At 44.9% G+C, this 14,821-nt stretch overlaps 1 protein-coding gene across 1 annotated transcript in view; it reads left to right on the forward strand.

Moving 5' to 3' along the window:
• The first annotated feature begins 961 nt into the window (after nucleotides 1–961).
• KLHL6 (kelch like family member 6) overlaps nucleotides 962–14,821 on the forward strand; it is a 59,071-nt gene continuing 45,211 nt past the window's right edge. Inside the window, exon 1 of the mRNA XM_046657903.1 lies at nucleotides 962–1,254. Coding sequence (XP_046513859.1) covers nucleotides 962–1,254 — 293 coding nt within the window. The remainder of the gene's footprint in view (nucleotides 1,255–14,821) is intronic.

Here is a 14,821-nt window from a genome sequence, read left to right on the forward strand (position 1 = left end):
TGTCACTCACTTGAGCAGAGCTTTTATTGCCTTAGCTGTAAAATGAGGAAAGTACTCCATTGGGTCTAAGGATTAAAAAACATTAACTCTTGTAAATTTCCTAGGCTATAGTGGGAGTTTAATAACAAAAGATAGTTACAACTATTTAACGGAGACTTGCAGAGGTAGCAAAAATACTTCATGATCCACCACTAGATGCATGATCAACAGATGCTGGGTGAGACCAGGCCAATTTGAGACTTGCTAGGGCAATCCAGCGTTGACCTATCCTGATTGGTTTTCTAAGACAGAAGACTCTGAGGATGGTGTTTCTGGAGACCATTTCTTTTCTGCCTATAGAGTCATATCTGAAACAACAGACATATTTTTGGGAGGGTAGGGAACAGCAATGTTTGCCATGACACTGTTTTCCCTTGAGCGGGGAGGAAGATAAAGACAGAAGATGTGTAGTGCTAATAGAAATGAGAATGCCAGAGATAAGCAGGTTTTCCAAGGTTCCCGAGGGACTGGGAAGAGGCTCGTCGTGGAGTCTCAGACTCCTGGGAGGAGGGAGGGGGAGGATTATAGACTGCCCCCTGCCCGTCTCATCATCGACACCTTGGGTTATAGAAGCACCAGGAGAACAAATGTAATAACCAGAACTAGAGGCTTCCTGCTCACGGATATGAGGGGCGAGGTGGACCAAAATAACCACACAGCACTAACAGGAGACTCAGAAGCCACCCCTTCTCTCCCGGAGTCCCTTCCTACATATCCCTTCTAAGTAATTTTTAACCTTGTGATGATTCACAGAAAGAAGAAGAATAGAAGTTACTGGTGTTTGTAGTAACAGGATGAGAAAGTGCGAGACTTCCTGTTATGTGTGTGTGACAGCTGGTGATAAGTGGAGGGCCCTGCACAGGAAATCCGCTCAGCTTCTGCAATGTGACCTGCCTGAAACTTGGGCACTCCTTCAGTCTGGATGTTGATGGCAGGACAAAGGGGCACCTGGACCATGAGCGATGTGGTAGAGAAGAGTTTGGAAGGGCCTCTGGCACCTTCTACAGATGAGCCCTCCCAGAAAAGGGGAGAGCTGGTAGAAATCTTAAATGGGGATAAGGTAAAATTTGACGACACGGGACTCTCCTTAATTCTGCAGAATGGCCTGGAGACCCTCCGTGTGGAAAACTCTCTGACAGATGTCATCTTGTGTGTGGACATTCAGGAATTCTCCTGCCACCGCGTGGTGCTTGCCGCCGCCAGCAACTATTTCAGGTCAGCATGCCTAGGTCCAGCGTCAAATTGGGTGCAAGTGGTAAGGAAAATCTGTACTGCTGTGAGAGCCCAATTTAACTAGTTAGCTGTTGCATTTACGGTTTGTAAGTCTGTTTAAGTTTTTGTGTCTATTCAAGATACAAGAAAGGAAACTATTAAACCTTAGATTTTAGGATTTAAAGCCATATTAAAAGAGAGATTGGCACCGTTTAGAGGCAATGTTTATATATTGTGTTATTATTTAAATATAATATTATTATATTTAATTATTCTGTATATGTGTTAAATATTCTGTATATGTGTCCTTGTTCCAGAGGATGGAAAATTACTTAAGTCACAGGGACTTTTCCCTCTTGGTCTGACTAGTGTGTTGGAAACATGATGTTGTCCTTGTTCATCAGTAGAGGTAGAGAAAAGGGTGTGGCCCCTTTTTTGGAGCTATCAAATGACTTGCTGAAAATTAGGGGCTTCTGTTTGTGGCAGGGGGTGGATGAAAAGGGAAAGCAGTTAAAATGTGCTTTAGAAGAGAGTGAATCCTAGTTACAACAAACTCAGAGACCTGGATTCCATTCCACTCTGCTCCTTCTTAATCATGGGACTTTAGGCAAGTCACAATGCTCTGAGTCTCTGTTTTGTCATCTGTAAAATGGAGACAATGATGGTCATTTCTCAGAAGTGTTGTAATAATTAAATATGAGAGGGAAAAGAGTCTCATACAGTGCCTAGCATATAGAAGACACTCACCAGGTCTTTGTTGAAATCTTCACCTTATTCTGCTTGGTTCAGCTGAGAGCCATTTGTTGAGTGTTTACCGTGAGCAAATGCCTGGATTAGGAATGTGAGAGATTCAGGAACCCAGTGAATATGGCTGGATCCAGAGTTCCCCAGATTGGTGTAGACACGGTGGGAACCAGTCTTCAAGAGAAATGTGGACGAACAAGGTATTTGGGAAACTTGAAAAAGAAATACCCTTATAATTCTTCTTAACGAGATTCTTCTTAACTCTTGGTTCTGAGGAAATGAAAAACTACCTATGTAAATAGCATGGATGGCATTTTTTTTTCTTCACTTTTTTGAGATGGTTAGGGGAAAATCTTTCTTTGGAATTCAAAGAGCAGGGTCAGCGGGCTGTTGTGAGAATGATTAGATCCCACTTGTAGACAAGGCGAGGGATATCTGGGTTCCTGGGAAGTAGCGGGTGCTACGTGCCAGCCAGACATAGTTATCTGATTTTATTTCTGCAGTAGCACGATGAAGGTGGCTGATGTCCCCTTTCACAGATGAGGAAGTGGAAACGACATTACATATCTAGTCACTGCTGAAGCCGCGATTGGGTACATTTTAGAAATCCTTGTTTTCACTGCAATACAAACTGCCACTAAATTTGGGACTTCATTCTACAGGAAGCGCATAAAAGATAAGGCATAGGCACAGCCATAAAGATGGATTGGCATAGATAAACACATTCCTTACTCCACCTCTATTGATCGCATGCTTTCACGTTGATCACAACCCCTTTCAGAAGTGAAGGAAAGTGAATTTAGCTCAATGTCCTGAGTACTCACTGTTAGCTTCTTTCTTTCTGTTTTGAATTACTGGAAAACTGCTCCCATACAATGTTTCCTCTGTTAGCGATTTTGTTAGTGGCTCAGCCTGGCTATGGAACTGGACTGCTGGTGGTGTGCTCTCTAGTACATTACTGGTTTCTCTGGTCCTCGGGTTTCTTGTCCTAACCGAAGATGTGTGGGCTCAGGTCCTTCTGACTCTGCTGATGTAGGATACTGAGGGAAAGCGTCTGCCAGTTGTCAGAGGAGGCTGCGGCCATGAGAAGCTGGAGGCGCCCACGCGGTGCATGTGTCTGCCTGTGGATAAAGCCTCTCTTCCCAAACGGCCTGGTCATGAAGGGAAATTCCTTCTATTCTTTTCTTCAAAGCAGTGACTTCTGATTCTTATCTTGGTATTTCCAAGACGACTTTCCTCCTATCAGGAACACAGTCCTGGAGACAGGATTCTTTTTTCCGCTACTACTACTAATAATAACTTCTGTTGTTGAGCACTTATTATAGTGGGCCAGGCCTGTGCCACCTCATACACTATCCCACAGCAACCCTTCCAGGTAGGGATGTTTATCCTCATTTACAGATTAGGAACTAAAGTTAATAAAGTGACCAAGTGGGATTTGAACTTAGGACAGGCACAAAGTCAGACGTTGCCTCACTGCCTGTCTTGCTTTGTTTCTAAGATTTTGAAAGGGGGTGAGAACCAAGTTCCCCTTATGTTCAGACTTAGGAAGAGCAGAGAGTCTGCTGTCTGAGAGGCTTCCGAACAGTGCTCTGCACCTTGGAGGGCCTGGAAGCTGGTTGGACAATTATGCAGGTTTTTTTTTCTTTATTCATTGAGAACATAAATATTTTCCATCGTTTATTTAACAAGTCCCCTATTGAGAGACGTTTGCATTGTTTCTGATATTTTGCCATTACAAACAATATTGTAGTGAATAACCTTACACATATATCGTTTCATATGCATGCAGGAGTGTCTCGGGGGGCATTTCTGGAAGAGGGTTTGGTCAGTCAAAGAGAATGCATTTGAAGTTTTACTGGATATTGCCAGATTCTCCTTGATAGGGGTTCAATCATTCTGCACCCCTCACAACCTTAACAAAAAGAGATGGCATCAAACTTTTGAATTTTTCCCAATCTGATAGATGAGAAATGGTATCTCAATTTAGCTTTAATTTGCATTTCTCTTATTTTTAATAAGGTTAGACATCTTTTCACATGTTTAAAGGTCATCTGCAGTTCTTTTTCTGTGAACTATCTCTTCATAGCCTTTCAAATTTTCATGTATATATATATGTGTGTATATATATATAATTTTTTTTTTTTTGAGGAAGCTTAGCCCTGAGCTAACATCTGCTGCCAATCCTCCTCTTTTTGCTGAGGTAGACTGGCCCTGAGCTAACACCCGTGCCCATCTTCCTCTACTTTGTATGTGGGAAGCCTGCCACAGCATGGCTTGACAAGCGGTGTGTAGGTCCGCACCTGGGATCCGATCTGGTGAACCCTGGGCCGCTGAAGCAGAGTGTGTGAACTTGATCATTGCACCACCGGTCTGGCCCTTTCATGTATATTTTTTTAAATTAAAACTCATTTTTATCAAAGTACTATATGCAGATAGTTAACAGAGTCAAATTTCTTTTAAAGGCTTATAATGAAAAACAAAAATTCCTCTTCACCTCCTCCACGCTTCAGTCTTGTTCACCAGAAGCCACCATTTCTGACATTCAGCTGTTTCTTCTGGTTTTATATTTATATTTCTACAAAATATGCTTAAACTGCTCTTTCTTGATTTCTCAATGTTAGATATCATTTATTGATTTCCTAGTATGTCTGATGAGGACTTAGTACTTATACCTAACTCTCCCACCATACGTTTCCCTTCCCTGTGATCTCTCAATATAATGTTATCACATTTGTTTGATAAATTTGTATTAAGAGTTTACATTATGTCCATGAAAATATTATTTCCTGTTGAGCCAAATTGTGTGATATAATTATGTTTCCTTTCTTATAAATCTTTTTGTCTTTCCTGAAGTTAATAATTCACTTTTTCCATTTGCTTCATTTTCGGGGTATCTTTTGCTCACAGCCTCTCACGTTGATCTTTCATGTGGTCCAATGCATCACAGAATCTATCCGTTCCATTTTCCCCCAGACTCTTCCTTCCTTCCTTCCATCATCCAGTACATGTTCTCTGACCTGCTGCCCAGCTATTGTCTAGCTGCGTGTGTAACCATGGTAGCCGTAAACAGGGGCCATATTAGTAACTCAGACAATGTAGTTCCCTTTGGGGCCTATTTAAAAGTCTTGAGTGGAATGAGGAAGTTGGGAAAATATATAGAGTTGAGAGTGAGAAAAGGGCAAGGGAGAAGACAGCTTAAAAAGTAGCTCATAACATACGTTAAATGTGAAACAGCCAAATGTCATGGTGTCCGAAAATTCTCACGGCAGGAAAATCAAGAGAAGCATAGATTTAACATTCAGAGTAATGTTTTTAAAACTTTTATAAGATTACTAATAAAGTGGCCATTTGTGTTAGGCTTTTAGACAGGTCCCCAAATCAGTCATTGGAGGGGGTTGTTCCTCCTGCATCCGGAGCCTTGCCTCCTGAAGGATCTCCATCCAACCAGTGGTTCTCGCCATTTGTTGGGGGAGGGAGCTACGCTGCAGAATGTGACACACTCCGTAAGTGATGTTCACCTGGGAGGGCGACTATGTTGTGATTCCCAGGGTTGGCAGAGGCAGGAGAGCAGTGGTGCTGTGGGGTGGGGGTGGGGGGGGGGGGGGCGCGGCCGTCAGGCATCTCGCAGTCCTAACTGATGACCAGTCTTGCTACAAGAATATGAAAGCTTCCAGGCTGAGGTTGAGTCAACAACTAGGTCCTTTTTGCTGCTGATGCCCCACATCCTTGCCTGGACCTTAACCCCTGCCTTGTACCTTAGTACCTCAGTCTGTGGGGCTATTGCCTGAGGCTATGATGAGCGGGCTGTGACCGCTAGCTACAAAATTCAAGCACAGGCTGGGAATGGGAATGGTATTATCACAATTTATTAATCATTATTATATATTAACCAATTACTGGATGGCAGAAAGTGGGCTGAGAAGCTACTTTTAGGCCATGTTTAGATGCTGTAATCCTTTGCTTTTTCTCCATAATGATGTAAGATGTCTAAAAAGGAGTCAGCAAGTGCAGGTGACAGAATAAGTGCAAAGGAAAACAAGAACGAGTTAAGGCCATGTGGGTCTGGATTAAAAATCTGGCTAATGGCAAAAGCATTGAGCATTGCTGCTACCACAGTGGGTACGCCTGGTGAACTCAAGTGCACTGACGATTGTACTTCTAGCATCGGGTCCTGTAATTATACCTTTAATGTCGTTCATTTGGCACAATCAATACGCTGGTTAATATTTGAGTGCTATAGGTCTATAATCCCTTATCTGCAATTCCAAAATCCCTAAAGTGCTGATAAAGGAAAAATTTTTTTTATTTGATGGACAAATCTGTGACTTGACGGGCACTGCTCCGGTGGAGACCTCTGCTCTGAACTGAGGGGAGGCTACTGGAGTCTTTATTTATTCCATTCAGGACAACTATTCATACATTCACTGCTGAAGCGCTAATGTGCTGGATTAAGGAGCGCTGGCGGTGCTATGCAATAGTCAAGATGTGGTAATTTCCAACCAATTCTGAATGTCAAAGCACAGCCGGCTGCAAGATTTTGGGATAAGGGATTATGGGACTTTCTGATAAAGTTAGTTTTCATTTTGGTGTTATTCTTCTGCCTTTTTTCATATGCATATTTTTACATACTTGTAAACTTAGTTTACATACAGTTTTGCTTTGCATCCTGTTTTCATTATAATCTTTCCTCCAGTGTGCTCCCAAGTTTTCAAAACTATGATTTATTTATTTAGTTACCATTTTTAATAGATGCATAATATGAAAATCATCCTCTCATTGTGGATATCGGTTGCTTCCTATATTTTGTTTTTATAAATGATGTGGTAATAAACATCTTTGTACTAGTATTTTTTGCAGTTTGGAATATGAAATGGTCCACATTTTTGGAGTATTTACTTCATGCTACAAACTTTGCTGGACTCTTTTTCACTTCATTTAGTCCTCACAACGATATGAGCAGTTAGATAACAATAGGAGGATGGCAGTGTCTCCATTTCACCCTCGAGAGAACTCACTTTGATAGGAAGAATGGTTTCCCCACTGGGATCCAAACTGAAAACACATCTCTCCACTGGGCAGGAATGTGGTTGTTAGGACTTGTGCTGTGCAAGACCATTAACTCCCCTTCCTGGCCGTGCACTAGTGTGGGCTACATGAGCTGGAAATGAGGAGAAAATGTGAAAGTTATTGCCTCCAGGTGCATGTACACATGCACACACACAGAGGCAGTTACCATGAGAACATTCAGTCCAGTTTGTCTGTCTGGGGCCTGAGCTGACAGATCCCTGTAGTGGCAAAGACCCAGCATGCCTCAGGGCACCAGTCTGGGTCAAAACATTAAATAAGAAATAAGGAGGCAGGCCGGGGTGTGAGGTGAAGAGATAGTTCCTGAAGCCTCAAGAACCCATAGGACATCATTGGGGCTGCGACCAATAACTGCTTGGTATAGTGGAAAGAAGCCAGTTCTGGTAGTCTTGTGGTTAAGATTCGGCACCCTCACCACTGTGGCCAGGGTTTGTTTCCCAGTCAGGGAACCATATCACCTGTCTGTCGGTTGTCACACTGTGCTGGCTGCGTGTTGCTGTGATGCTGAAAGCTATGCCACTGGTATTTCAAATACTAGCAGTGTCACCCATGATGGACAGGTCTCAGTGGAACTTCCAGACTAAGACAGACTAGGAAGAAGGACCTGGCCACCCACTTCTGAAAAAATTGGCCAACAAAACCCTGTAAATAGCAGAGGAGTATTGTCTGATAGAGGGTCAGTCAGTGCAAAAGAGACCATGCAGGGTTCTGCTCCGCTGTACATGGTGGTACTTCCAACAAATAGTGGAAAGAACACTGATCTTAAAGTCCTGGCACTGGGATTTGAGTCCAGACCCTGCCACTTATTGGCCGTATAAATCCTGGAGGATTGCTTGGCCTCTCTGAGGCTTGATGCCATTATCTACAACACAGTGAGGCTAATGATTTGTGTCTGCCTCTTTTTCTGAAAAACAAATAGTAAAATGGATTCATTTATGAATTTATTTGCCTAAACATTTTATGCATGGTAAGAAGTCAGATTTCTTAGTTCCAAGGAATAGAAATCAACTGGCTTTTTTGAAAAGAGGAGGATTATGTAGGTATCTCACAGAAACCCCCGGAGGGCTAGAGTACTAAACTCAGAAAACAGACAGGAGCAAGGGAGGCCAGGCAGTGGCAAGGACTGCAGCCCAAAGGCACCTAGAACCCGAGTAGGGAGGTCCCCTGCTGCTGCAGGATCCTGGAGGCCAAGGCTAGCACAGCTGTGGCCACTGGCACTGCTGCCATTGTTGTCTCCGGAAACTGGAGGCTGCTGCTGCTTCTGCTGCCTCCACCAGAACGGGTTCTCCCCTGTCCCTGCTTCTTTGCATCACCAGCTTCCAGTTCAGAGCTCGGCGTTGGTTTATCTGATTGGTCAAGCCTGAGTTACACATGTTAGTGTGTTAGTTGTGACAGAAGCTGGGAAAGTTAACATCAGGCCTTTGAAGCTCCTGGATAGAGAAGTGGCTTTTGCTGCACATTGCGTCCCATTCAGAGGGAGAATTTGCCACACTTGGGGAGAGTTTCAGATGCTGGGCAACCAAAAACGGACAAGGGTCCTTTATATGCAGCTACTATGTGCCAGGCCTGCACTGGGTGCAGAATAGGGGTTAAAGTATCATGAAAATTATACGAGTGTTAGGGAATTCCATGACTCTTGTTACATAAGCATCAGAGCTAAGGACCCTGAGGTCCCAGCAGGAAAGAGGACAATTATTTTCATTTTTACTCCTCTCCCTCCAAACTGTGAGTAGCCTGGGTACCCCTTGCAGGAGTGTGTGCCCTGAAGGCATTACCCATCATGTATGGACTAGAAACAGGTTGGAAGTGTGAGCTATAAGAGGGTTCTTGGAACGATGGCAATGGCTGGCATTCAGCAGACACTCTGTAAATGTTTGACATGAATAAATACTTGACATTCCTCCCGCAAATTCAATCACTGATTAAGTAGCATCCTGGGCAGAGCAGGAAGTCCTCACAGAGGCGGGAGGCTATTGCACAACTTTGAAAAGGGAAGATGATGGTCACCATAGGAAAAATCGGAAAGAACAGTGAAGAAATTCAAAATGCTTCAGATTGTTGTGGATTCACAGGTCCCTCATGTGGCCATCTGGACACAGATGTGCTATGCCTGCATAGTGATCCTGCAGGTCTTTTTCCAGATTGGAAGGTGCTGGGCTGGGGTTGCTGCCCCAGGGAAGAAGAGCAATTGGGTCCTTTGAATTTTCAGTAAAATTTCATTTCTGTCATTTCCACCCCTAGTGTCTAGGGCATGTGGATCTTCTTTCAATCAAGAAGAGAAAAATTATTCTTATCCAGTTTTGAATAATGTTCCAGGCAGCTCTCAACTAAAACACAACAGAGAAATACTTTCATCACTCACATCTCAAGTTCTGAGCTTTATCTGTGCATCAGGTGCACACATATGCAACTGCCCCTGCATGAAGATGCCTTTCAGAAGTAGATTCTCATATAGCAAATGCCAAACAGGCCACGAGAAGAGCTGGTCATGTGCAGAACATCTGTGTCTTTGGTAAAGCTGCCCTGGAACTCACCATCCATCATGTTGCTCAATGTTCCTATATTAGTCAGCAATCTTTTGGTTGCAAGGGATAGGAACTCAAGTCAAATCAGTGTAGGCAAAAGAGGAAGGTATTCGGCCACACAACGGAATCATAGGAAGGGCCAGGATGCAGCAGAGGCCGGGAGGAAGGGGAACCAGGGCCTTGAGTGCAGTCAGAGCGCTGTCTCTCCACCCTCACTGGGCTTCTCTCTCAGATGGGATTTCTTAGATGCACTGCTGCCTCGTGGTGGGGAGTTTACCTGTTGGCAACTCTGAGACTCACTTGTCCCGGCTTTGGTTCCAGAGAGAAACTGAGGGGCTAGCTTCAGTCTGAAAAGCACCCAGGAAAGATTCTGATTGGCCCAGCTCCATTCAATTACCCAATCCCAGACCAATCACTGTGTCAGGAAGTGGGGCACAACGATCAGCTCAGCTTTGCTTAGGAGTTTACTGTTGGCCAAAGAGGTGAAGGGGGTGTGTGTGTGTGTGTGTGAGAGAGAGAGAGAGAGAGAGGAAGACAGAGAGTGGGAGAGAGAGAGAGAGAGGGAGAGAGAGAGAGAGAAAGAGAGGGAGAAAGAGAGGGAGAGAGATTGGTAAAAAGGTAAAAAAGCTTCCATTTGGACCATATGATTTGAGTGGGACCTGAACGGGGAGAAGAGCATTTTCCAGAAGTGAGAGGCGCTGGACAAAGGAAAAATAAATGTCCCTTAAAGAGGGATAACAAATCCTGCTTTACTTTCTTTTATTAGCCAATTTATTGTACTTTTGTGCTTGATTTGGCTGTCAGGGAGCTCAGTGCATTAGCTTTCCTTAGCCTAGGATTCAGTGATATATTCTCCTCCTACTTTAATGACTTAGTTCTTATCTTCTTATTTTTGGTTGTTATGTTTTGTGTTTTATAATGTCCCTGCTGCTTTGCTGTAAGCCATCTTAAGCTCCTCTGGACAGGCCATTTCTGACAAAGATAAATCTCCCTTGCTATGAAGGAATACGGTTTAGGCAACCGACGTGTGCTCTGCTAGCTGGAGGGAAGGCATTTATCACACTTAACTTTCGTGAGAGCGTTAACGCCACAATAATTACACAAGTGCTCATACTGCTATGACTTTAAAACACAACCAAACCCAAAGTTGTGTCACAGACCTTTCTGAGGAGACACTCAGGGGTCTGTAACAATTAACCATCAGCAGGTTTGCATATAACGACTCAGGTCCAGTTTCAAGTAAGAGCTGACTGGCATTCAAGAGATCATGTGTCATGCAGAGGATGCTCAGGCGTGTGGGGGGCTGGATGTCAAGGACATTTGGGTGGGGGGGGGAAACTAGGGGAGGGCAGCTGCCCAGTGAATAATTCCTGGAAGGTGGGGTTAGTGGATACAGCACACAACAAAATAGGACAAAGAGAATGGAGATTAGGAAATTTAGGAAAATTCTCAGGTGACTGGCAGTATCCTTAAAGCTCAGGATGGCAGGTTGGATTGGCAGGAGATGTCTGTCTCATTTGCAGATGAACCTGGAGACGGAGGGGGAGAGAATTCTTGGTAATCGCTATGAAAACCTGCACTCTTCCCACCCTTCAGGCTTTTAATTACGGAACTCTAGATCATATCTCTCTTGAGGTGCAAATATCTGCGGTGGAGGGGTGCAAAATATTAGGCTTTCACTACTGTACTGTTGAGTGGGTTTAGTGCAATTCCATCCATCTATTCATTCATGTCTTCATTCAATTGACACAAATTTATCAAATGCCTACTTTGTGCCAGGCCCTGGGTATACAAAGATAAATGAGTTATGGTTCTGCTTGACCTCAAAATCACAATCAGTTAGAGGAGAAAAACAGGTAAATCAATGTTTACAGTACAGGCTGATAAGTGCTATTATGAAACTCTGCACAGGGGGCTGTGGGAGCTTAGCGAAGGGGCATTAAATCAGAATGGAGAAATCAGAGAAGGCTTCCTGGAAGAGGTGATATCTGAGCACAGTTCTGAAGCCTGAGTAGGCATTGGCCAGAAGGGACAAAGTGAGGAGGAGCATGGGGGTAACATTCTGGGCAAAAGGAAACACATCTGGGAAGGTTTCATGCAGCGTAAGCATGGGAACCACAGGTAGAAGAGTAAGGTTGGAGTAAAGGATGTGTCTGGGCTGATAAGGCCGAGAGATGGGCAGAGGCAGACAGTGAAAGCTTTTGTTGGACTAGGATGAAGAATTTGAAATGTGTCTTACAGGTAGGTGGTGGGAAGCCATGGAATGGTTTTTAAGCAGGAAAGTGATCTGAGATCTCTGTTAACATAGCCCTTTGGCTGTGGTGTGGAGGCCCCGTTGGTCTAGGGAGACCCTCAGGGGGCTGCAGAAATTACAAGGAGAGGAGAGGAGGGTCCGAATTAAGGCCAAGGCCCCAAGGAGGGGTCCCCGCCTGGTGAGAAGGGGAGGAAGAAAGCGAGGCTGGGGGCCTGTAGCAAACCACACGGACTGCTCCTTTTTGGTGAGGGCCGTGCTGAGCTTCAAGACTGGAAAGAGAAAGAGAAGGTGGTGTAACTTTATAAATCCTTCACCATAAATATAAATGCCATCCCATTTTATTTTATTGTATTGCATTTTTTTCTAAAGATTAAAAATTTTTTTTTTCCTTTTTTCTCCCCAAAGCCCCCCAGCACACAGTTGTATATATTTTAGTTTTGGGTCCTTCTAGTTGTGGTACGTGGGACGCCCCCTCAGCGTGGCCTGACGAGTGGTGCCATGTCTGCGCCCAGGATCCGAACCGGCAAAACCCTGGGCCGCCGAAGCAGAGTGCACAAACTTAACTACTCGGCCACGGGTCCAGCCCTATTTTATTTTACTTCTAAGATTGGCACCTGAGCTAACAACTGTTGCCAACCTTTTTTTATTTCTTCTCCCCAAAATCCCCCCGGTACATAGTTGTATATTCTAGTCGTAGGTCCTTCTGGTTGTGCTATGTGCGACGCCGCCTCAGCATGGCCTGATGAGTGGTGCCATGTCTGCGCCCAGGATCCGAACCAGCAAAACCCTGGGCCGCTGAAGCGGAGCACGCGAACTTAACCCCTCGGCAACAGGGCCAGCCCTGCCATCCCATTTTAGAGCAAAGCCCAGAAGTAAAACAAGTAATTCCAAAGGAACTCAAGTTCTGTCCTAGCCAGGGCAATCAGATAACAAAAAGAAATAAAAGGGATCCAAATAGGAAAGGAAGAAGTGAAACTGTCACTATTTGCAGATGACACGATTTTATATGTAGAAACTCCTAAAGAGTCCACCAAAAAACTTTTAGAAATATTAAATGAATGCAGTAAAGTTGCAGGATACAAAATCAACATACAAAAATCAAGTTCTGGGGCCCAGCCTGTTGGCCAAATGGTTAAAGTTCTGTGTGCTCTGCCTTGGTGGCCCCAGGTTCATGGGTTCAGATCCTGGGTGCAGACCTACTCCACTTACCAGCCATGCTGTGGTGGCATCCCACATACAAACAAAGGGAGGAAGATTGGCACAGATGTTAGCTCAGGACAATCTTCCTCAGCAAAAATAAATAAAAATCAAGTTCTGAACTTGCATTTTCTGAACACCTTGAAGGAGATAGAGCCATTAGCAAAATCTGTTCCCCTCTCTTATCTACATCCCTGATGGGGACCACTGCTGGCTTTTAGGGTAGCTTCATATGAATTCTAAAAAGCTCTGTCTGAGAATACCAATTAGAAATAGGTGCCCTTTTCTCTGGGGACCATTGCAGTCCACAGGGCTTGGCGAGTGTAGCCGGGGCTGGATTTCAGCCCTCTCCGGCCCCAGTCTAGGCAGCCCTGAGTATAGCTCAACCTGTGGTAGGTCCTCCGTCACCTCCTGCTTTAAAACCTCTCTTCATCCCTGGCTGGGGGATCTCCTGTGTCCCTCCCCTTTCCCTCTGGATTCTGCGTCATAAGAGCCCAGGCAACTGGCCCAGCAGTCCAGATTCCTCTGTGGCAGCGGCGGAGGGAGAAGTCTGGAACCCGTATATGATTGTTTTTGCCCTGTCACCACAGGGATAACTTCGATGACTGGAGAAGCCTCAGCACTGGAATACCCTGGGCTGAGGATCGGGACCAGTGCCAGTTCACATGTTTCTAAGTGGTCAGAATCAGGGAATGCTCTGAAAAATCTCTAAGCAGAGGCTGATCCTTGACTTCTGGATGATGTCATGGAGGTCATAAGGAAGCCAGCCTGGGGTCCTGGGGGGTTGGGATGCAAAATGTTTGGAAAAAGAGGTGATTAGGAGTTTCCAGGGCAACAGCCTGGCCAGGATGTGGCAGTGGACAATAAGCACAAATGCTGACCCCGCTCCTGGCAATGGGAAGTGAGAATCAGAGCAGACTTCACTGAAGACAGTTGTGAGGGAAACGGTGTTTTATTAGGGGAAGCCAGGTTTCATCTCCAGCAAGGAGGTGGAAGGCGTGCAAAAGCACATTAAGGTGAACAACCAGCACTAGGCTTTGTAATGTAAAATCTCAGGTAGCAGGGCTTAGGGCAGACATCAGAGCCTGGGGTTCCAATGTGGAGAGTCACTAGATAATGCTATGCTCCACATGCATTTTTCACTCCAGGTCACTCAATCTTGGAGCTCTTTGTTCTTTATTCTCATGGCAGTCAGAGGAGAAATGTGGGTTTGGAGAGAGTCAGGCAGAGTGGGCAAATCCACTTGGGCTACAGGACCAAGTACAGGACTGCACGGTATGTGTAGCTTCCTTCCCATCCATCCACCCATCCATGCATCCACCCATCCATCCATCCATCCACCCATCCATGCATCCACCCATCCATCCATCCATCCACCCATCCATGCATCCATCCATCCATCCATGCATCCACCCATCCATCCATCCATCCACCCATCCATCCATCCACCCGTCCATTCATCCACCCACCCATCCATGCATCCATCCATCCATCCACCCATCCATGCATCCACCCACCCATCCATGCATCCATCCATCCATCCAACAAATATTAAGTGTCTACTGAGGGCCAGTAAATAAGAAGTGAGAAAGAAATAAAATCGCACCCTTGCCTCTCAGATCCTTGTGAATCTAATAGAGGAGATGACACATTAAAAATAGGCCCTACAGAGCATGCACAGAGAGGCCTGTCTGGAGCCCAAGGGTCTTGATGTAAACAGAGGCACATGATGGTAATGGCCAGTCACTGGGTGTAGCTGCAT

This window comes from Equus quagga, chromosome 4 (assembly GCF_021613505.1).
Source record: "Equus quagga isolate Etosha38 chromosome 4, UCLA_HA_Equagga_1.0, whole genome shotgun sequence".
NCBI classification, from domain to species: domain Eukaryota; kingdom Metazoa; phylum Chordata; class Mammalia; order Perissodactyla; family Equidae; genus Equus; species Equus quagga.